Genomic DNA, 25,575 nt, shown 5'->3' on the forward strand with positions numbered 1-25,575 from the left:
AGCACCAGCAAGTGCAGTCAAGAGTATACAACTTGTGCCAGCCAATGTTGGTTTGTGTCGCGTTTAATAAATGTCAAATGGGTAAACCTGACAGAATCCCAACTCAGAATGAACAAAAGTTAGTGTCTGGAGGGGCCAGAGAGGGACTCGTTTTCAGACCTGGAGTTTCAGGGCTGAGACCAGCCTACTTTAGGCCCACAAAGAAAATAACAAATCAACAACAGTATGTGTTCATGGGACAATCTCCTTTTAGGGAAAATTGTACAAGGAATTACAAGTCTTCCTACTTCATTTTGGTTACAAATTGTCCTCAACATCACAGCAATTATCTTCACTTGCTACTTCAGAAAACTGGTTGTTTATTGGTTTCACACAAGTCCCTTTGTTAGAAAAAGTCACTATTCACCTGAGAAATAAATCTAATGGAAATGTATAGACATATGCTTGACATATTATGCCAATTTCTTCAGCCTTTTTGCATGTAAAAAGCTAATGCAAAAATACTGTGGGGTGACATAATTATAATAAGATTAATACATTTCATTTGTAGTGCACTTTATATTTCAACAACCTCAAAGTGCTATACAGTGATCATTTCGTCGCTGAAAAATTTTAGGCATATTTTTCATCACGAAATTTTTTTTCAGACGAAAATGAAACAAAAACTAAAATAGAAGCCATTCATTGTAACAATAACTAAAATTGCCAATTTCGTCAATGACTAAAACGAAAATGAAAACAACACAGTGACGAAAATTCACACAATCCAATCAGAAGGAATGAAATGCGGGTAGGAAAAAAGAACCACTCAGAAATTGTTCAGTGTTTACTGCACTTTATTTAATGTTTACAATGTTTATATTTTTACATTCGTGCAGCTGTAAAATTAATCTCAAGCAATTGTGCACTTTTTTATTTAATTGAAAACAAAGTTGTCGGTTCAACATATTTCATTTAAACAATAAAGACACCGTTGCATTAAATGTGTCTTACGCGTTAAACTACAGTTACAAATAGGTGTGTTATAATTTTCTGTATAAAAGCTGAAATGTAAGCTGAAGGAAAATATCGACTAAACTGTCAATTAAGTTGACTGAAATTGCTTTTTTTCGTCAACTAAAATAGGATTAAAACTAAAACAAAATCAGATGACTAAATTATTACTAAAACTCTCATTAATTTTAGTCAAGACTATAAAACTAAATAAACATTTATTGTCAAAATTAACACATAAGCAAAGATTATCCTGGAAGCAGCAGATAATTTGACATAATCATTTAAATGGATGTGCCAAAGCATTTTCAACTTGTTCAAAGAAATGAGAAACTGCGGTGACACAATAATGTGAAAATTGAGCAAGTAGTTTTGAGAAATTCAATTATAATCTGCGAAATGTATCAAAGCATATAGAAAAACAGTGAAACGTAGCATGACGGCCAAATCCAGATAACGTCGCACGCACACAAAAAAATCCAAATGCATGAATCCCTTACTAATCCCTTACTAGGTAGGCAGTCAGTGAGTGCTCTACACAGGTTAATTGCAATAAATGACCTGAGTGAACTGTTAATGATATGTCTGTAGAACATGGCGATAGTCGGGTATTTGCTGATTTGAAAATGGATCAGCGACCCTGAAAGAAACTAATATACGGGCTGGAGTAGCAGCCCCGAATAGTGTATACTGCAGCTACCCTGTGCGAATTCATCAGAATGTCTTGGTTACTCTCTCAGGGCCTGGTGGTTGGTGTTCAGTCAGCACATTTAAAAAAAGTGTAGCAAAAAAGAAAAAAAAAAGAAAAAGATTTACACTGTCTGTAATGTGATCCAAATTTATGTAGTTTGACATTACTGCGTTTAATTTTGTTGAACATTTTTATTTCCTAATTGTAACAATAAATTTAATATACAAAGTACCTACACAAATACTAAAGCAATAAAATTCCCACATTTTTTAAAGCAGTTTGTAAAATACAGATTCAAAAGAAATATTGTGACTCGAATTTCTTCAGGAAACGTCTGACCAACACTGCAGTGCCCGTTCAGGTAATAGTAGTTAAATCATCAAGCTACCAACGCACATCCAGGAAGTGGGGAGAAGGTGGAAGCACTTTGCGTCGTAACTGCCTCAAATAACATAGTGAGTTTTACTTTGACAAGCGAGGACCGGAAGTGCTTGAGTTTATGCACGCTGACTTGTTTGCAGCGCAGCTACCAATAACCTCATAGTTGAAGGAGACTTAGAGCGTCGTGCCCGTGGATTATCTCCCCTGTTACAGGAGGGCGCGGGGAAAAAACACTTTAAAGGATTTTTAGACATCACACACACAAGACAAACAGATCAATAAGGATGACACAAGCAATGTATTGGGCTATGCTGGTCGCGATGGCCATCCTGTTGATGGGGCAAGGTAGGTAACAGTTTTCATCCTTTCAGCACTTGTTGTTGCTCACTAACGGTTTGATTGGATGCGGCTGTACCCGGGTTTATACGATGTTCTCACCCAAGTAGAGTCTGCATGCGGGTGATATTTGCGCCTGCATCTGACATCACATCTAAGGTGAAGCTTAAATAAAGAGATTAGGGTCTTGACTCACTCAAGTCTCTAACTCGCTGCGTTGAATTACACCACTCAATTACATTAGGCTGTAACCCAGTTCTGCGTCTCTTCACATGAAAAAGTCTAGCCTCGATTTGGCTTTGTTTGCCTGACGATTTGTCATCTATTGAGTGATTGTCCTTCTGAGCCTTTTCAGGTGAATATCTCAAGTCTGGTGGATTGCAGTCGGCACTGGTTTAATTGTCTGTCAACTGTGGGTTTTGTTTTGCCGCATGATAAATCTCTTGAATGGAGGTCTTGCCTGACAAGTTAAGTAGTAGTTCCTAATCCAAACTGACTTTGTGATCAAATCGTTGAAGTTAAGCCGTACCAAGCAAGGAGACCCGGCTCTGGATTCTGGAGCTTCTCTGACAGACTTGACACTGCCTAAAATGTTCAAGGAATGTCGTTTAACGTTTTGGCGATTAAAATACAACATGAATGGAAACTAATGTGCTCTAGGTTCGAAGGTTGAAACAAATGCTTTTTAATCCTCTTTAGTCTGTAGTTAACCCTTGCTTCCGGACATGATCAATCCCAAATCTACCTTTCTGTGTGTGTGTGTGTTTTTTTTTTTCAGTACAAACTTCTCTACTCTGTATATTTGATTACATAAAAATACAATGAAAGTGCCATTAATATTATATCTCCCAGGGTCATAAACTCTGCATTAGGGATAGACATTATTGGCCAGGCCGATTTATTGTTGCAGATATTTGACATTTTGACAAATATCGGCATCAGCCTTTTTACGAATCTGACGGCCGGTAAAGTTATGTCGCAAATTTTGGGTTTTCATCTGGATTTGTAAGATGTTCACAGAAACTTATTACAAAGACATTTTGACCATCTTCAGACCATTTTTGACTGTGTTAGAAATTCATTTGAAACCTTTTACGAACCCTGACGAAAGCCCCAAATTTACCACCTTTGCATGCATTTGTCGCTCAGTGAGACACAGGGAACTTTTCATGTATGTATTTATTTACATTTCCACTTTACTTTTATGAAAGATGATGCTGACACTGGGAACACCCTTTTTATTTTTAAAAATTAAACATATTGTTAAAATTAAGAAATTATGTTGAAATTTTGGAAAACTTTATTTACAGTAGAAAATTTAGGGAGCTATTTACTTGCTTAGTTTTAAATTGAGTTTAACACATGGCGATGACCTGGGAAGCTCCCTGCAATTAAAAAAAAACAAAAAAACAAAAAAAAAAAACAAATTCAAGAAAGCTGTCGTAAAATTAAAAGAAAAACCTTCCTAAATGTTGAAAAAACGTTTTAACAAACATGTTTAAAAAGTTAATTTAAAAATGTTGACACTAATATTATCTCTTTTACTGCAAATGAATATTGGCTTGAAATATCTCCTCGACTACTAATAATCACTGTTGACCCTAAAAAAAAACCCCATAATGGTCTATCACGACTCTGCATAATCTGCATAACTATCTTAAAAAAATCAAAATAAAAAAAAATCACCATGTTTTTCTTATTTGTGTCTTATGTATCAGACCTGGTGACATCCGTAGGGTGTCTGGCTCCCCTAAGAGAAAGGGTGAGAAGCTCAGTCATCAGGCAGTGGCTCAGAGTAGGACGGCTGCTCCTCCACAGGAGCCAGATGTGGCTTGGCATCTTCTTAGGATGCCTCCCTGGTGATGTCTTCCGAGCATGACCCACCTGGGGGAGTCCTCGATATCTTGGAGAGAGAGTCTCTCGGCTGGTTTGGGGATGTATTAGGATTCCCATAAGAGCTGGACGCAAATTCGGAATGGTTACGGAGAGAGAGGGATGGGCTTCTATGCTGAGAGTGCTGTCCCCATGCCCCAACCCTGGATAAGCAAAAGCAAATGGACGGCTGGAACACAATATTATTCGCTGCACATTGAAAAACTATTCTGGAAATAAACTTTTACATGGGGAACAAGTTTTAAATAAGACTGGCACAGGTGATGAGTTTCAGATAGTAGTGTCACTACTAATTGTGTGATACTAATAAGGTGACATCATGCTAGTGTACATTTAAGTCATAATCAAAACATTTGTGGGACGAGGCACGAGGGACACGTTCACTCATTCAGTCCAAAGTTTACATTGTGCAAGTCAGAGGGATAGACTTTCTAGACCACCAAATGATCCCTGAGCGCGGACCCTGCTGCTGCTCACCGCTGCTTCAGGGGATGGGTCAAATGCGGAGAGCAAATTTCGCCCCACTTACATGGGTGTGACAATCAAGTGGTACTTTAACTTTCTAATATGGACGTCACGTCATACACAAGTGTCATCATATACAACTTAAGCTGTTTCAGAAAGTAATGGTCAAAAAATGTGTGTTGCTGTGATAACAGCATAATTCAATTGTTGAACATACTAAGTTTACCTACACTCTAAAAAACGGTACTCAATTTTATTTATATTACAGATTTTTATTTTATTTTTTTAAGCAAAAACACATCTACTGCAAATATATTTCTGGATCCAGATGGTTTTATTATGTGCAACCACTTGATGAATAAATTTGAGTAAATTCAACACATCATTTTTTTTCCAGTTCAAACTGAAGAAAGTTATTGTGGGAATGTTGAAGCATTCCGACATATTGTGATTTTTATTCTGCACACTTTTTTGCCGTGTAACAAGTCCCACACAATACTTCCGATTTACACTTCAAATTTCAGCTAGCTTAAAAAATTCATGCCTCCTGGGGTACTTATCGTCTGATTCCACATTACTTACAGTAGTCCCACAATTTAACGATAAATATAAACTTTTCCCCATTCATTTTAAATGGGACAGACATTGAACTATTTATAAATATCACTTTCCACGCCCACTTCCATACATGTAACCAGTGTTGCCACAGTTACCTTGAAAAAGTAACTTAGTTACTTTACTGATTACTTGGTTTTAAAAGTAACTAAATTGCGTTACTGATTACTTGATTTTAAAAGTAACTAAGTTAGATTAAAAGTTACTTTTTTAGTTACTTTCAGCAGCTGCCGATAACACCATCTCAACATAAAAATAATGCAGTAGAAACGGAGTTCCAAATACTTTATTGAAAGTGCATTTTTAACATGAAAATAAAGTTTTTTTTTTTAATGAAAAACAAAATAGGCAGTCTCTCTTGACTTCTTGTAACGTAAATACTTTTTATAAAACAAAAAATAAAAATCTATCCAGGTTGAAAATGAAAATCCCCTAAATTCCTCTATTGTTTGTTTGTTCCGCTATTCCAGTGTGTACACATGTATCAGTTTAAATATTTATTAGTAGTTATTGACAGTTATAATTGTTTTTTGGTTTGTTTGTTTTTTCTCTTCAAAATAAGGATCAGGAAAACAAAAGGTTGATAATTTAATGTTAAATATAAATATTTAACCTTTAGACAGACACCAACACAATTAAACAGAATATTTGCACATTGTGAAGTATTTCAGAAACATAAATTTAAGACATGAAATAAACCTACCGTCCAGCCAAAAGAAATATGAAGCCACCTTATGGAACAATAAATCTATCAAACACATTTTAACCACTTAATATATGCAAAAATATTTCCAAAAGTTCATTTCCCTTTTTAATCAACAATTTTTGTATTTAACAATTTTTTTTTCTTTTGTCATCACTTTCATTTTTGGTTAATGTATGACATCTTTTTTTGTTTTTTTAATCTGAGACACGATGATGACCACAGAATCACTACTGTTTATATTTTGTTTTTTGGGCTGTTCTCCTATCTGCTGCTCATGCTAGTTGTAGACATTGACAGGGAGCCACAAACTGAGAAATGAGATACTTGCAGTATGCTTTTAGCATAGCTGGTGTGTTGGCTGTGGGACATACCTGTGTGGTTTGAATCCATGCATTGGATCGTCACGGGAGTTCTTCTTTTTGGCTCGCGCGCAGTACCAACGCCGGCCCGGGACATACAAGTGCACCGAGAGGACTCGATAGCCATGGGAAATACCGAGATGTACGGCACCGGCTTCTGCTAACTGTCTCCATTTGTATGTTGTCACTCGTTGCGCGCGCGCGCGCCGTGTCGCGAGCACGGAAACACGGAAGTAGCTTGAATGGTGATGCTACTGAAATGTAAACAAAACAAGTAGAGCACGGCGCAGAACTCTTGCTATTGTTATGAAAACCATAAAGCCTCACTCGCAACCGATACGGTCGTTTAGCTCCCCTTGACGAACGATGGTTCGGTCGAATCGTTTTTTTTGTTCCACCCCTACTGAAAACGTAACTTGTCTGACGTCACTCCCCCTGGCGAGAGGGCGGAGACGACCTCATCCCATAATGCTTCACGGACCAGTTGAGGATGGAAATAAATTATTTTTTTTTACCACTTTTATGGTCCATAATGCACACTTTTTTTGTTGTGTTGTGTGCCTGTTGGTTAATAAAACTAGTAGTAAAAGTATCATCACTTTTGTTTTGAGTGTGCAAACCATTCATGACCAGACCATGGCTGAATTCAGTGTGGTGATCAATGACTTCTGCCTCATCTTCGTAGTTAGCAGTAGTTGTTTGTGACTGTTACAATAGTGAGATAGTTTGCCTTCTTCATGAAAATGTGGAGTAACGCATTGATTCTCTGGACAGTAACTTTAATCAGACTACTTTGTAGAATAAAGTAACGCGTTAGACAATTAGTTACTTTAGAAAGCAACTTTTTTGAGTAACGCGTTACTAAGTAACGCGTTACCGGCAACACTGCATATAACATCATCATTACCAGGTGTCTGATACTGCTCTGTGGCACAGTTGGTAAAGTGCATTGTCCAGTAACCAGAAGGTTATAATTTCATAATTTATCTCTCAATTTACTTCATAAGCATTCCACATGGATTCAAATCTTAGCATGACCTAGTAGCATTCAGCTTTCAGCATTCCCATGCAATTTCTCCAGAAATTGCACTTACCGGTAGTCTAGTTTCATCAAGTGGTTGCACACAATAAAACCATTTGGACCAGAAACAGGACAAGTAGTATTGTCTAGTTTACTTAATGTATCTGGAGCCAGATGATTTAATTTCATACAACCACTCTACAAAATAAAATTGAGTACCATTTAGTGTCGTGGTTAGCACGTCTGCCACACAGTTGTGAGGTTTGGGTTTGAATCTCGGCCCTGGCTGTCATGTGTGAATTGCAGGTTGTCCCCGTGCGTATGTGGGTTTACTCCGAGTAATCCAGCTTTGTTTGTCACCCATTTCAAAAAGATGGTAAATGGACTGCATTTGATCTGCATCATATTGTGCTTTACAAAGCTTCACATTCACCCATTGTCCCATTCACACATATACCAGTGGGAGGCTGCTGCCATGTCCACTGGGAGCAAATTATGGGTCAGTGACGAGGTCTTTGACAAGGGTTGACGATCGAACCGACAACCTCCAGTTCAGGAGACAAACGCTCTACCACTGATCCATGCTGTCCACCCAATGTTTGTAGGTGAAGATTATAAATTGTGAGTGTGAACACTTGTCAACCAGAAAATTTTGCAGCAGCAAGATCCAATGAGAGGCGTGGTAGAAACTGTTAAGCCTTGTGCCCTGCAATTGGCTTTCCACCAGGCCAGGCTACTTCTTAGCTGAGATAAACTTAAGAGCTAATAAGGACAAGCCGTATAGGAAAAGGAAAGATTGTTTCGTTTCAAAATGGGTGCATGCACCAAAATGGAAATCTTTCGCTGAAAACCAAAAACGGCAAAAGAAATGACAATAAAATAAATTAATAAATATTCCTAGGGTAGATTATTTTCTGAACTTTGCCAAATTTGTCAAAAGTGCGACCTGGTTCCTTCTGTGGTGTTGTATATGTGTCACCCATAGATGGCAGTGTCACCTCAGGGGACCCTGGTAATGTGTTTGAAGAATGCCTGCACGACTGCAGTCTTGTTAATAATAATCTTGAATAAGATAAAGCTTGTATAAAGGTGCAAGTTGACGCTTGATTGTTGAGCACAAGAACTTTAAAAGTTCCAAGTAATGTGCACGCTTTCACAGCTGCTGTCGGGCCACCAGCAGCCAAATTATGGTGGCCCTACCAGAACCAGCAATGACCCCCCCTGTATATTGCTGCCCTTGTGATCCCTCGCATCAGAATTTGGTCAATACAACATTTCTTCCAAAATCTCTCATATTATCTCACGACTGGTGTGCTTTTGGCATTGTCCTGTTGGTTTGAACAATGACTGTACTGCATGTACTTGTTTTGTAAAGGTTCTCCTTTTCTCTTTACCTTTCATCCCAATGACTTGGATCTGGGACAAAAAAAAAAAAAGTTACAAGTTTGCCCTCCCTGGATTACAATGTCACCTGCCACTTGAGAGAGTGACTAAAAATGTGCTCAGCAGGGAAGTTGCAGTGCGCCTGTGTGTGTTGGCAAGGTCATATCTGCAATTTCTGGCAACTACAGTAAGAGCCCACTACAGTGAAAGGCTAGCATAGAGCATATGAAAGGAGGGGATATAGCGAATCCAAGGAGCGATAACGGACATCAGTCTGTGACCTTTTTTTCTTCTCTCTCATCCAAAGGTTTCAGGGCTTCTACATTGTAAGATTGTACAATCCCAAACTAGGGACTGAAATGAGCTCTTACCAGAAAATGCATACAATGCCTTTTGCATGCAGATAAATCAATAGTGACACCTGCCACACCAGCTAATGCTCTCCCACTTTTTTCCCCAATGTCTTTTCATTTTGTTTTGTTCTCAAGCATGTCCCATGCTGACGACTAATACTGCCTTTGATTGTGAGCCAAACGAAGCCAAACAAAGCCAGATTGATACTCATTGCAGCTGAATAGTGTGATTTAAAAAAAAAAGGAACTCCATCCATCTTTTAAACAAATTTCTTTACGTCATGTCACCTGTATGTCAGGCATGAGTTGGGTTCATATATGTTGCACATACTGCTGACATACTCTTAGTGTAACAGTAACAGTGACAATATTTTTATAATTTGTTTGCTGTATCGATGGAAGAATTTAACAGTATGCAGTTGAACATTTTTGCTGTAGCTTGTGACAAATCTGCAGACAAGAAACACAAAATTACTAGATTGACATAGGCTGTATCAGAATGTCCACTCTTATCCCCTAACTCCTCATTCACTATATAGTCCCACATGATACAGTATAGTTGCCTAATATATAGTGCCCTCACTGTTTGTTGATTCAGATGGCCAGCTAATTAATTGCTCCTCATCGCAAATCACGTGACGACCGTATCTGTCACTACACAGCGGTGTCTAACTCTCGATTATTTATCCCATTGTATATCTTATCTACTATTTATTGTAAATAAAAATGTTTAGAAACTGTTTTTATTTCCTTTGTTGTACATATTTTGAACTAAAACGCATTATTTCGGCAGTAAATAGTTAATGTATTACTTTGATTCCCGCACTTTTTTTCATACTTGCAATGCATTGCGGTCTATATCAACCGGTTGAGCAACCACCAATATTCACTACTTTTCAAAGTGCATTGTGTGTGGGAAGAGGGTGGCTCCCCCTTCCATTATGACTAGGGATTGAACGATATCCAAACATCACGATATATCATCACATTATGAAGGTCACAATATGATAGTTATCACGATATTGTGGGGAGGTTGGCGATATGAAAAAAGGTCACAATATTGATATAGGTCCTCGAGAGCCACTGTCCTGCCTGTCTTCCATGTTTCCCTCCACCAATACAGGTGATTTTATGAACTGGCTCATTATCGGGCTTCTGCAGAGCTTGCTGATAATGATAATGATGATAAAGAGTCTGCTGTGTTGGAGGGAATCATGGAAAACAGGCAGGACAGCGGCTCTTGAGGAACAGGTTCCCTACGCCTGGTATAGGTCGTCTCGTCAAAGCTAAGCCCTCGTCACAGTCAAGTCGTCCTCGTCGCCGCCAAATAGTCATTGTCACCGCCAAGTAGCCATCGTCATCGCCAAGTCATCCTTGCCACAGCTAACCAAGTCGTCCTTGTCACAGCCAAGAAGCCATAGCCTCAGTCAAGTCAAGTCACTCCGCAGCAAGTCAAGTCAAGGCAAATCAGGTCCTGTTACGCTTGTTCCAGTTATGGCAACCAGTTTACTCATGTCCTGTCCAGTTATGGCGACTAGTCCACTCATGTCCCGTCTAGTCATGACGACCAATCTACTCTCGTCCTGTCCATTCGTGGTGACCACTCTACTCTCATCCTGTCCAGACATGGCGACCAGTCTATTTTTGTCTTGGCGTCCAGGCCAGTAAGATCGCGTCCAGTCCAGTACCGTCCCGTCCAGTCATGTCCCACCAAGTCATGGCTTTCTGTTGCTCACCTTACTCCCTATGTTTAATAAAAGTTCCATGCATTGCACCTAATTCCTGTGTTCCTGCATTTGGGTCCACCATCCCTTATCTATGCACGTTCAATCTTGACAGAATGCTCCTACCTTCAAGAACCCAGCGGGAGGCACATGAACTGTCGTGGCTCCACGGATGCCTCAAGTCCCCATTCTGGCTACGGAAGCTTCATGCCCCCGTCCCGGCTCCTCGGAAGCCTCAAGTCCCTGTCCAGGCTCCACGGAAGCTGCATGTGCCCGGTCCTCGTCAGCCTAAAGTGCAAGCAACCGCTCAGTTGCTGCAACCCTTGAGCCCTTCGCCTGTGCCGCTGCATCCCCTGGCCGCGTCATCTAATAAGCTGCAGCCCCAAGTCCCGGAACCTCGTCTGCTGAAGCCCCAAGTCCCGGAACTTCGTCTGCTGCAGCCCCAAGTCCCGGAACCTCGTCTGCTGCAGCCCCAAGTCCCGGAACCTCGTCTGCTGCAGCACCAAGTCCCGGAACTTCGTCTGCTGCAGCCAAAGAGTCCCGGAACCTCGTCTGCTGCAGCCCCAAGTCCCGGAACCTCGTCTGCTGCAACCCCAAGTCCCGGAACCTCGTCTGCTACAGCACCAAGTCCCGGAACTTCGTCTGCTGCAGCACCAAGTCCCGGAACTTCGTCTGCTGCAGCACCAAGTCCCGGAACCTCGTTTCCTGCAGCACCAAGTCCCGGAACCTCGTCTGCTGCAGCCTTGTTTCTGCGCATGAGCCGCTGCCGTGTCAAGTCTCTCCACCACTGCCACGGCAGCCTCGTCAAATCTCTTCGTCTCTGCCACAGCAGCCTCGTCAAGTCTCTTCTGCCGCTGCTGCTACCTCTGCCTCGTCAAGTCTCTTCACTTCTGCCGCTGCCTCGTCAAGTCTCTTCACTTCTGCCGCTGCCTCGTCAAGTCTCTTTGCCTATGCTATGGCAGCCTCAAGGCCATGATTTCAGCCTAGGCGGTGCGAGTCCCGCGGCCGTCATCGGGTCCAGCGCCAGGCGGCGCAAACGTTGCAGCAGTCATCGGATCCAGCGCCAGGCTGCGCAAATCCCACGGCCGCCTTCGGATCCAATCCTAGGCAGCTCAATCCCTGCGGCTGCCATCGGATCCACCCCAGGTGGCACAATCCCTGCAGCCGCCCTCTGATCCACTCCAGGCTGCGCAATTCCTGCGGCCGCCCTCGGATCCACTCCAGGCGCCACATTCTCTGCGGCCGCCCTCTAATCCCGTTACGGCGGCGCATGCCCTGCGGCCGTCTTCTGCTCCTGTGTGGGTAAAGTGATGTCAGCGAGAAGGGTCTTTTATAGAGGTTCGCCTGGTCGAGGTTGTGTTGTTTGAGCAAAGGTTGAATAAAAAAGATGCAGCCACAGCCCAGTTGAGAGTGATATTATTTAAGATGGAAGGGTCTACAATCGGAGTTTCGCAGGAAGAGGGAGCACGGATATCGTCTGTTTTGCCGCACTAATTAGTTGTGTAAGGCTTTTAAGTGATACTTTATTAAGATGAGAGAGAATAGTCAGAGCAGTATATGCCTAAAAGTTCATATTAATGGTAGTAATTGCAGGACTTAACTGTGTTGTACTAGGCATTGCATCCTTAAACTTGTTCCTAATGAGCTGAATCTTTCGAGTAAAAAAACTGCATGAAATCACGAGTTGAACAGCGGGAGCTATTGGAGGTCGTCTGCTCTCAACATTTCTTATGAAACATGAGTTATTTTGGTAGCTACTTTTCACTAAAATCCCGCCTCTTCCTGTGTGGCTGGCTACCGCACCCCGTTAATGACGTCGTCTGAAAGCCAGCTTCTGCAAAAATCGAATCGAAGTTACGACGTAAAACTAAAAACTCATTCACTGCCAGCCCGTTTAGAAAAAAAATAAAATAATTCAGTACCTACACGATATTGCGTTCAATAAGTATGTATACACCGAATCTGCCAAATGACAGAATACTCTTTCCTTTCTGCTCCCCCCCCCCCCCCCCCGTTCTTTTGTTTAATTAATTAATGAATTAATTAATTTTTTTAGAGCTCAGTATTGTTAATTCAGCATCTTGCTGATTCAGCATATCATGATTGCGCTTTTTGTGTGTGTGGAGTAAATTTTTCAGGATTTCACAGTTGTGGGGCCACCTGTCCTTGTGGGGCCATTTTGCTGGGCCCCAAAGTTGAGACCTCTTTTTGAGGGTGAAAACTTGGTTTTACAATTTAGGTTTCAATTGGGTTATGGTTGAGGTTATGGTAATCAATTTTGATGGGGTTAGGGGACAGGGTTAGGAAATGCATTATGTCAATGAGTGGGCACCGTGAGGATGTGTGTGTGTGCGTGTGCGTGTGTGTGTGTCTGCGTGCGTGCAAGTTTGTGCTCATTAATTCACCCAAAACCTAATAAAAATTCCATACCCTTCACCTGCTTTTTTTCCCATTCTTTTATAACCAACAGTAGAAAATTTTAGGTAGCACAAAAAAAAGCCATTACTGCTCCCATGGATTCTCAAACTGTGTTAAGGTTGTTTTCAAAGTTTGACATTTACAGTGGAGCATAATCAGATTCTCCCCCATCTTGCCCCGTTGAAAAAAATAATGTAATTGATATGTAATCATGTCAGTGGTAGTGAATGAGTTTTAATGGTGCTATGGAGTCAAGACACAACACAAAATTAAAATCATTTGTGCAATCTTCAGTCGAACCAATATAAGATGGAAAGGAAGCAATTGACAAATTATTAGTTATTCTGATCACCAGTGGTTTTTTTCCCATTCTTTGTACAATTTGTGTTGTGATCAGCAGTTTTTTCCCCACTCAGTTTGTACTCTGCCCCTCGCTGCTCATGTCCCATCAAACATAAAAAACAGTGTCCGTGTCAACATTTACTGACATACAGTAGTGGCACACTAATTTGACTATAACAATTAGGGGTGTTAAAAAAAAATCGATTCGGCAATATATCACGATACTACCTCGCGCAATTCTCGAATCGATTCAATAGGCGGCTGAATCAATTTTTAAACTTCCATTTTTAATGGAAAAATATTCAACAAAACGTCTGACTTCGGGTTAGGGTTCACACCTTAAGCATGGAAGAATATTATATGAACGGAACATTAAGCCTTAATATTTTATTTTAATGCTGTTCAAACATGAAACAGATTACAACCTGTATTAGACTGAAGTTTCAGATAAATAAATAATACATTTTCATACAAATCTTACACTCTACAAGTTTACTGATTAGTATTTTCTAAATTTGAATGAAAAAAATCGCAACAATCGATTTATAAATTCGTATCGGGATTAATCGGTATCGAATCGAATCGTGACCTGTGAATCGTGATACGAATCGAATCATCAGGTACTAGGCAATTCACACCCCTAATAACAATGCAACAATATCAAAAGAGAGTGCCTTGTTAATGACTCATTTTTGAGTCTCAAATAGTTTACCTTCATTTTCCTTTTCATTCTGCATGGATGGTGACTGGCATACGTTTGGGTTTCCTTTTCATTTTGGTCTCCCTGTTTTCTTTTTCCTTCATTGTGTTAGTTTTACTGCAGTATGGTGCTGGTGTTTTCAGTCACAGACTGAGCATTTGATGAATTGTGGGTGAGAGGCTATATGGGGCAGGTGGAGTCCAGAAAGGAGAGACAAGTAGCTGGAAGGCTGTGCTCTGTGGCTACCCCTGTCAAATTGATTGATGATAAAGGTAGGCTTGTGTACATGACAGTGGGTGGGAGTGTTCATTCTCTTGCGCTATCCTGATAACACTTGCGTACTTTTTTAACATGGTGATTAGTGGTGGTGGTATTGTCATCATGCCACCATCTATAACTTAACCAAAATGTACAGATCTCAAACACGAAGCAAGCCTACTTTTTGCTCACCCTGTAATTTTAAAAGGCGTACAGTAAAGAGGCTTTGAACATTTTTCATTTAATTGACTAATAATTGGCTTTAACATAGAGATCGGGTCGGCGCTGAACACGGTACCAATTATGATAACAACACTCTTACCCCGGGTGACAGATTTCTTATGATTTTAAAGGTCATAGATTTTGTCCTATTTTGTTTTCAGTCCAATCACTGTTTCACATGGACACACCTTGTATTGTGAAAGTTTGTTTCTGAAATAATCAATGTCTGCTACACAAATGCAAAGCTGAGATACAAGCTCGTACTTTCTAAATTAAATACCAGGGTGGTGGAGGGCAAATGAGGAGCAACAGAGAGAAGTAATGAAGGAGAGATTAACAGATGAGGCCAGATGGCAGAGCGACAGAATTTATATGGAGTCCTGGACAGAGTGTTGAGAGCAGAGCAAATGAGAGCCATCATAAAACCATACTATCACCGGTGCTGTTTTTGTCATGATCTGCAGAACCATACTAGCAGAAGCTTATCATGTCAAATGTGAAATTCTGAAGGACTTTTGTCTGACTGATGACAGGTAGCTTGGACCTTAAAGGGAGAGATGAGGAAGCATAACGAAGGCTGCTGCAAAACAGACTAAGCATTTTGCAGCGCTTTAGATTGAAGGTGTGAAATGAAAGCGACAGTAAGAAATCCAAGGTCCTATATGGCAGTAGAATGTGTGGAGTAAATTGATTCTGGTACGGCCTCGTTAAATGCGCAAGCTTGTATGCTGATAGTGAATAGTGTGTCTCTACTCAAACATTAGAACAGTGTAAGGAACATTATCTATCGCAAACATAAGGCAAGTCTTTATACTCCTCACCTGCTTGCGGCCACACACGCTTGACACCATATGAATCAAATGAGTTTATTTTGGGGTGTATTCACACCAGAAAAGGGCTTTGCTCCGCTTGTTTGGTCCGGACCAAAGGCGAACTTAACCTGAAGGAGTCGTGCTCTGACACACAACATGCTGGCAGCAGCGTGGCTGTATAGAAGACAGAGGATCACATGTTAATTTAAATGCAACATTTACTAGGGGCTATTTTCTTCCCCACGATGCCCGGCTATGGTGGCTTGTTAAGCCCAAAAAACATCACACGTGTCATGTAGTTGGTGTAGATCGGCAGTAGTTTGTATTTGTAAGTTAAACTGTATTTAATTTATTATTTTTCATTCCCGTTATATTTATGAATTTAACTCAACTCAACTCAACTTTATTTATAAAGCGCTTTAAGAACAGGTGTTGCTGTATACAAAGTGCTGTACATAAACAAACATTTAATCTCAATGAGACATTTTTTTTTAATTTATCAGTGTTTTGTTTTTTCCGGTAATCTGCCCACATTCTGCTTCCGTTCAGCCTTTTAGGCTTCCGTAACCGTTTTCGCTTCCCCTCACATTGCGACACTACTTGAAGAGGGTGAGTCGTGTGTGAGGGGAGTTGTTACTTTGTTACATCATTTCTTATAAGAATTGAGCCATTAATGTTGGTGCTACTGTTAAATGTTGTGTATATTGATGTGATGTTACGATACTGGGATCTTTTGTGTTAATTCTGTTGACGATGGACGATTTTATGTGTCGCCGTTTTGGTGCGAATCCTATTTTTTGTTGTATGTCACTGAGAAAGTGGTTATTTTGCACCGTAAATATGGATAATTTTTGTTTAGGAAGCAGATGTGCAGATGAGGAAGAAGACAAACACTGTTTCGCTTTGTCTTCTACAGGTGTGGTTTTTATTTGATTGTCATTAGCATGTTTGTCGTTTTTTGTTGTGCTTCACACAACGTGCACTGTCTCACTTTGGCCAGTGGGTGGCATTGTTCTCTCATTCATGGGTCCTCTTTCTTTGTGAGATTGAAACAACATTTAAAAATACTGTTTTCTTGATTATCTTTGTATATTTGTGTTTACTATAACTTTTCCTTTTTATAAGAATATGTATTGTTCATTTGGAAAAGCATATTGACATTGCGACACTACTTGAAGAGGGAAGCAAATGTGCAGATGAGGAAGAAGACAAACAGTGTTTCGCTTTGTCTTCTACAGAAAATAAATCCTGGAAAACAGTCGATGGAGCATCTTTAATGAACTCTACACACACATCTGTCATATTTATACTTGAAAGAGAGTAAAATAAAGAACTGGAAAAAATAAAAGTGACTGAAGGTAGGATCCTTCAGCTTGGGAGACAGCCAATCTGCTCCCTGAGCCACGCAGCTCGTGCGTTCAGCTAGTATATCGCTCATGTCAGCTGCAGCTAATTCCATGATTGCATGGAATCTTCCTAACGAAAAAGAGACCAAAAAAATGTCTTTGATCTCTTGGAGAAAAGCAAACAGTAGGAGGGGCATAGCTCAGGTGGTAGTGTGGTAAATTCCTAAACTGAAGGTTGTGAGGTTGTACCTCAACCCTTGAGTAAGTTTTATTTATTTTTAATTTTACTCTCTTCCAATAGTGTAAATCTTAGTTTACTCTAAAACTGAGTCTATTTGGTCGATATCTAAGTAGAGTCAAATTTACACTACAGAATTTACTGTGTAGACATTGACTCTTATTTTAAAGCGTCATCTTTCAAAGTTTCAAATTGTTTCGTTTCAAACAGAAATGAATTTGTACGTTCTCTTTAGCAGCTCACTGATTTAATAAATGCATCAGGTTTTTTTTTCTTTCTTTTTTTCATACTGGTTTAAAAAAGTGTTATAGTCACTTTTGGTATCAAAAGGGTTTTGTGGCTCATGGTGATTTTTTTTTTTTTTGTGAGACAGTTCATATGACTGTTTAAGTATTTAAGTTTGTCAAGCTCACAATTCCCCTTTCCAGATCCTCCCAATGATAATGTGCCACATTTACTTCCAGTGACCAGTATAAAAGAGTGTGATAGTTATTTCAAAATATTTAACAGCTTCCTATTTGCACTTGAGACCTTGTAACACTCATGTGACAGTGTAGGAAAAATGGCTAACTCAACTATGGCTGGCGGAAAAAAAAGTCGACCAAATCAACCACGAAAAATGGTCGACTAATATTATTTTGCCCCAAAGGCATTGCCGGCACCATTATATGCCCTACACACAGCAATTGCCAGGGCACATAAGGTCCTCTTCATTACCTATTCACAGTCTATTTGCGGCCTCTCAGTGGACACTGCAGTCAGTGAGATATTCCACATAAGGTATTAAGGAGCAGGTCTTAGCAGATGTCGCTACAGTGTTCAGCATAGTTTTTACATAAGCCTGTGTTTTTAATCTATCATCGTTAGTGAGAACGTAGTTCATCACTAGTTGGAAAGCAGGCTTACAACTTTGTTGGTAGACTAGATATCATGCTAACGTGTGAAATGGAAACTCATTTGTGTTGAACTGCAAGATTGCTAAATGTAGCTTAGCATAGCTTGAGGCACATCTGTTGTCAACACATTGTTCAGCAGAGACCCAGTTTTTAGTGGGAAAATATGTAGGTTATGTGTTGTGAACTGAATGTCAGTTGTTGTGTACCTTAAGCATCTTTCCTCTTGTGCGCTCACGAGTCTAAGGCCTAGTGCCTCGGGAAGCCGAAACATCATATTGCACGTTTTGATTCATTTCACAGCTGCTGACAGCAAGTGATGATGACAACTCGAGTGATACGTGTTGGGAAAGTTCATTTTCTATGCAAACTAGTTCAAAGTTCAGCCCACAGATTTTCAAATGAACCAATTCCGTTCATAGGTTATAATTTGAAATTTTTCAAACTAAGTTCATCGGTCCCAAAATAGTTAATTGCTGTGTTCAGCTCACAAAGCGCAGTCACAAATAAGGTTTTAACTATTTATTCACATTTATTTTATTTACATTTATTATTGACGAGACGAAAAGCAACGAGAATGCATCGAGAATCACGAGACGCCAACCCCCCTTGGGCTACGGAGAAGCACAGAGGAACAGAGAGCAATAATCCGGCAACCACACACATTTCTCAGACAGCTTATATAGACAGTAAATCGATCCCATTGGCTAAACATGTGGGTCCCAGTACTGACATGGAATTATCTGATTGGCTTTGGACCTAGTAACGCAATTAAAGATCCTTGACATCTCATCACATCATATAGCATTACAGATAGTTCTTGACACTACATAACATCACATAGCATTAAAGATTCATAGTATCACATAGCCTAAAACTAGTTGAAACTCGGTGATGTTACATCAGTACAAAACAGACACTTGACGTCACACCCAACATGTCATGAATGCAATTCAAACTTAACCCAGGCGTGACCCCAGACATGAGACAAGACCCAAACATTACTCCAGCATGACCCGAGTCATGACAGTTAACTCATTAGCTCCCCAAAACGTATAAATACGTCATATTTTAAATGTTTTAAGTGTCCCAAAGACGTATTTATACGTTTTTTTTGTTTTTTGTTTTTTTATGCCAGAGCATGGAGAAGGCTTTTATGCAGTCTCTCGACTGCAGAAAATGGTTGAGTGGCAGCAGAGTATAAGAGATCAACCAGGCCATGTTAAAACTCCCACAGTTCTAAGCAGAATTGTGAAAAACGATTAAACTTAGCTATGTTCTACTGCTAATTGCTGCACAGTGGAAACGGATAGGAATATACTTTTTTTTCCCCCCTGATAATTGAAGAGACTCTAATCTCTCTTTTGGTATGTTCCATATTTTTATAGCAATAGAACATAATATTTCACGGGCCTTGAAAAATCAGTCAAAATCCAGGAAAACACTTAAGTGAAAATGGTTGGGAATGAATGAGTTAATAGTGTTTGCTCCACCGCTGGTAACCAAGTGATTGCCTTCTTGTCCCGAATCAGCTTGTTTTCCATTCGGCCAAATTTGCAGAAGCTAACCATAGGTCAGCTGTACTGACTTGTTCATCTGCTGCTGTCGCTGCGGATCAGCGAAATGTCTGGCAAACCAGGTGAAACATTCCTCATAAGTCTGCGCGGGTACAAGTACAAACACTGTGTTGGGCCCTCGCTACTCGGGTGGTGGATGATCACATCACTAGCTTTGCCTAGTTCGATTACGGCTAGGAGTGTTTTAATAATCATACCTGCAGGAGTGCTGGACTGGCGGCTCATGGGGCAGGAAGAATGAGGACAGCAGAGTCAAGCGAAGCTCCATTGTCACCACCAGAATGTTAAAAATTGTCCAATAGCTTATAGACAACAATACTGCTAAGGAGAACTTTATTTACATTTTGAACACACACCAACATCACCAGTGTCGCTTTACTAGACTGACATCACTCTTGTACCTACACTATTATATACCTGTATAAAATTCAGGTTACACCCAACATCCACCCTAACACTCAAGGAAATTTACTCTGACAATGTAACTTTTTATCCTAACAGTGTTAAAATAACACCGCTTACTACATATTTGATCGGACACTGGAAATTTAGCACTGACCAATTTGCTGTGTATAAACACCAAAAATGCATTCTGAGGTAGTCGGATGATGTGTTTATTGTCAATTTGAATGCATAATAAGTCACATCATATCCACTCCTTTTCTTCCCTAATAGAACTCTTCCAACAGTGTAATTTCTTTTACTATTGGCTCTTCAGAGGATATTGCTAGCGGAACGCATGTTTTTTTTAAATTTTTTTATTTATTTATTTTTTGTGTGTGTGTAATTTTTCCCTTTAGAGAGTGCAAACCTATCAGATACTTAAGTGTCAGAGTATTGGAGTCACACTTCAAACATTCCTCAATATTATGGTAATTATATTTCTTATTTGTTATTTTCTCAGATGTGCGTTCAAATGGATGTCTGCCTTCCTGTTTTGTCCCTGTAATTGACTAGAAATCGTTCAAGCATGGGCCACCTACACCCCCCCCCCCCCTTCCAATTGTAAGCAAGGCTCCTGCCTCCAGCAACTTTTAACAAGACGACCAATTCAGACATTGAATGGATGGGTGGATTTTCATTAAGAAAAATATATTGATACACCTGAATTAACAACAGTGAGGTAATGAATTCATGTGCTGAAAGATTAAGTTTGTGTGTGTGCGCGTGCGTGTACTACTCATTGGTTCCCCAACCACCTGTGGCATTCCGTATTAATGTCACCTTTCATATCTCCAGACACTGATGGGTTCAGATGTAACTTGTCTTCACTTTGTGTCGTGTGATTTTTGCATCTTTGTTGTGAGGCTAATCACTACACCTACTCAAACGTTCTAGTTTGTGTAACGCAAATAAAACACCTCCATTCACCCTTTAAATAATACATTCTGTGCATGATCCATGGGCACCAGATGGCCTCCCCGCCATGTTGGCCCTGAGGCAGAACCCTCCCGTCTGAGATTGCCTCTTCTCCCCATGAAAGCTTCCATTCATTTCACGTTCTATTCATTAGTGAATATCATACCAGCCCACGAACAAGCCATGAAGGTTTCTGAAAGGCGAGGGGAGCCATGCTCAGCATCCTCTTCATTTATTAGACCTCGCTCTGGGAGGGAAAGTCCATTACTCTTTCTTCATTTAATCCTTATCAGGTTTTTGCCCTCATAGAGTTCACCATTTTTTTTTTTGACATCATGTCTATCTGTGTGGTGATGCACCAGAGGATTAAAACATCCAGACTGTGACCTGAAAGAGAATTTGAATTAAACAAGTTTTAGTATTATCATTAGGCAACTATAATTTCATTAGACCAGTAGAAAATGACTTTATTACTCATTAAAACCATAGTATACTATAGATTAGGGTACCCCTTAGACATGCTAATAAAAAGTAGAGGGGGTCTCAGAGTGAACATATTAAGTGAATCTTTTCATAGCAAAGCTAATATGAATGCCTTCTATAAAATGCTTTGTGTTTGTTGCCATGAATATTCTCAGGGAGCCCTTGTTATTTTTCCCCACTGGCAAACTTAAGAGTAGAGGGTTGAAACACTGTCATTTTTCATGTGTATCAAAATCATGTGTTATAGTGTGTGTGATGAGGATGATTTCAAAACATGATTAGAATTTAAAATATAGCAGTTCTCCACTTGGTGGCAGGAGACTACTACTTAATCTACTTCATACACCTCTCTCGCTCTCTCTCTTTAGTCTGCGTGCGTGCGTGTGTGTAAAATACAGAAAAAAAAATAAGCAGAGGATGTAGGAAGTACTGTGAGGTTTGCACAGACTGGCATGCCTGCACTATTGTTTATATAATGCCAAATACATTGCTGTTATGTTGCAAAGACAAACATTTACATAAGGACTTTCTGGTCTATGTGCTTGCTGCTAATACTAGAAAATTATTAATGGTAGGTGAGACCATGCTAACCCAGTAATAATTGTCATAATTACACTAAAGTGATTGTGTTGAGCACTGGTGAATGTGTCCATTATCACCTTGAACCTGATGTAGTCATGCATTGAAATAACAAGGCAAACTGAGCACATTTAGGCGGATGTCTCAATCTTCTTTTGAATGACTTCCTTCTGTGAATCGCAGAAACATATGACTGTGGCTGCGGAAATATTTTGCCTCATGGTGCATGTGGCACACACACACACACCCTCGTCTTTGAAACAAATGTGTATGGCTCCAGCCGAGCCGACAGACAATACATTTCCTGCCCCATCATCCCAGATGTCTCCGGTTTCATCCTGATCCATTCCACTGTTGGTACCTGAGCTGATAGTTGGCGCAAGGACTGTTCATACACAAACCGCCTCTCTTCTGCAAAGAATTGATTTGATGGCAACATTCAGCAGCCACAATCAATGCAGGAGTGGGGAAAGTAGATTGCACGGAAAGGAAGATAGCTAATGGATGATGATCACAGATATATTTCCATCACTCTAACTAGCATTATCAAAAAAAAAAAAAAAAAAAAAAAGACCCAGTAGACTGTCTGACTTTTACGGAGCCCCTCTGGTGTCAGGGTCTGAATTTTTCTTTTTTTGCTAATCTGTACCCACAGTTTAGTAAACTGTACCCACAGTTTAACAATCTGTACCCACAGTTTAGTAAACCGAACCCACGGTTCACTAAACCGTACCCACGGTTTAGCACTTCTGTGGCGTTATGTAATACGCATGCGCACGCAACGTTCGAGTGGTTGCTTGATAGCAGTATTAGCAGCGAATGGCTGCTTTATTTATTTATTATTTATTTATTTATTTTATTAATTTTTTTTATCTTAAACTGTAGACTAGTTTTGGCAGCTTAACAATGCATTTGGATGAATGGATAACGGAGAGATGAAGTTTCTTTAGCCAAGTATGGCGTATTAATTGCGGAGCACAACAAAACACGTCTGCATTTCAACAGCCTTCAGGCTAAACACGGAAGTAAAAGAAAGAAAGAAGAAAAGTGTTCGAGCGCCTCACAGTGGCACAGGCGCAACATTACACATTAACTGAATACATCAGTCTTCCGGTTCCCTGGGGGTTAAGCTGAAAAGAAGCAGCCGTTCGCTGCTAATACTGCCGTCAGGCAACCACTCGAATGTTGCGTGAGCATGCGTATTACATAACGCCACAGAAGAGCTAAACCGCGGGTACAGTTTACTAAACTGTGGGCACAGATTAGTAAACTGTGGGTACACCTTACTAAACTCTGGGTAAACATTGGCAAAAAAAAAAATCAAACCCTGACAACAGAGGGGCTCCGTAGACCATGCTCGTTGATGCTACATTCTTAATACAGCCCTATATTTACCCCATGTTGTTGCTCTGCTAGTGCGAACTGCTGTAAACCGCAACGGCGGATAGACATTAAGATGTTATTGCTTTTGCCTTAACTCAGTTTTGCAACTAAGCTGCACAATTTGTTCGACATCCAGCTGCTTGACTAAAAATCACCCCAGCTCAGAAGTGAAGTCTATTTGTCTGTATCTACAGTGGAGGACATCCACCCCAAGTATAGCTGTCTCATCATACTGAAAATGATGCACTCGGTATCCTGTACCTCCCAGCATCGTTTGCAAGCTACAAAAAAAAACCTAACCTCCCCCGCAAAACTTTAGTAATGGCAAAGCTGCATATTTCATGTTTAACCCGTTAACCAGATATCCATCCATTTTATTAATTCAATTTCATTTCATGTATGTCTTTCCACATTTATATAAAACTGCTCGTTCATAACTATAAACTCAAAGCGGAGTTCTTGTCATTGTGCAATGTGATGAAAAACTTGAGTACAGTGTCATTCCCTTACCCTCGAACTCCTCATTCACTACATAGCCCCACACTATATAGTGGCTTAATATGTAATATTAATATGCCCTCATTCCGTTTGGCGATTCGGACAGCCAGCTCACTACCTACTCCTCGTCGCATATCACGTGACCATAAATCTCTGACTATTTATTGTGAATGAAAATGTTTTAAAACTGTACTTTAGTTCCTTTGTTGTAAATATTTTCACCTAAATCGCATTATTTCGTAGTATATGCTAATGCATAGCTTTGATTCTCGGGTTTGCGCTGACGCTCGCGCCATGTTTTTTTTTCATACTTGCAATACATTGTGGTCTATATCAACTCGGTTGAGTGAACATCGATGTTCACTACATTGTGTGTGCATTGTGAGTAATTGTTAGTACTTACCGATACCACTGATTTAATGCAATGGACCGGTTGGCTGCATTCACGATCCACTTCCGCAATAAATGTATTTTTTCCCCCACTATCTCTCAGAAGGAAGAATATGAATTTTAAATATGGCAATACTTGACGATCTGATACTGCATTTTTGCAGCAGGAAATAAGTCCAAAATGAACAGGCCCGTGTTAACGCATGCAACACGTCACAGCGATGAAGTGGACTGCACAAAAATGTCCAGTATGACAGCGTATGTGGTATGTCGTTATTTTGATACTGAAGCAACTTAAAAATGAAGAAAAAGGAATTTTGAGTTGTGTACGACAAATTTTATGTTTCACCACTAGGGATGTAACGATACCCAAACATCACGACACGATATTATCATGATATGAAGGTCACGATACGGTAATTATCACGATATTGCGAGGTAAGTGGTGGTGGTGGGGGCGGCGGCAGGGTTGGCGATATTTAAAAAAGATCACAAAATTAAAAAAAAAAGAAAAAGGATCACACTAAAAATAAACGTACAATATTGTGCTTTTGTACATAACAGCAATGCATATAAACCACCTACAATCTCTAACAACAACAGTGAGGCTCTTACTTGCTAATGCAAGCACACAGTGATCGCTTCACAAGCAAATTAGGTTCCCCTTCATCTGACAATTAGCATTGTTTTTCAACATAGAAGGCCAAAACATCCCTAATGAAAATTAAATTGCACTAATAAACAACCACCAGAGGGTGCTAGAACTGCACTAATGGAAAAAATCAATCTGACTTTTTTTTTAACAGATGTGTTCCTTTTTAAATATTGTGAACATGACGACGACGATATTGTGGCAGTTTTAATATCACGATATAACGATATTGCCCTTATCGTTGCATCCCTATTCACCACTTGCATCACATGAAAGACAGAACAGCTGCACGGTGGGATACAACAACATGTGCGTTTAGGAGAAATTTTCATCGGCTTGACTGCTCATGCTGCCTGTGGTGGGCACATTGAGCACTTGTAAAACATGAAATGCAGACTAGTAAACATGTTCAACACATCTGCAAGCCAGATTTTTGTTTTTGAAATACAGTGATACCTCGGCTCACGAACTTAATTGGTTCCCAGAGAGTGTGTGTAAGCCGAAA

General features: G+C 40.1%; 1 protein-coding gene across 1 annotated transcript in view; it reads left to right on the plus strand.

The window, feature by feature from the left end:
- The first annotated feature begins 2,208 nt into the window (after positions 1-2,208).
- The window catches only part of ntm (neurotrimin), a 106,351-nt gene continuing 82,984 nt past the window's right edge, over positions 2,209-25,575 (plus strand). Inside the window, exon 1 of the mRNA XM_077505045.1 lies at positions 2,209-2,410. Coding sequence (XP_077361171.1) covers positions 2,350-2,410 — 61 coding nt within the window. The 5' untranslated portion in view covers positions 2,209-2,349. The remainder of the gene's footprint in view (positions 2,411-25,575) is intronic.

Source organism: Festucalex cinctus, chromosome 18 (genome assembly GCF_051991245.1).
Source record: "Festucalex cinctus isolate MCC-2025b chromosome 18, RoL_Fcin_1.0, whole genome shotgun sequence".
Taxonomy (NCBI): Eukaryota; Metazoa; Chordata; class Actinopteri; order Syngnathiformes; family Syngnathidae; genus Festucalex; species Festucalex cinctus.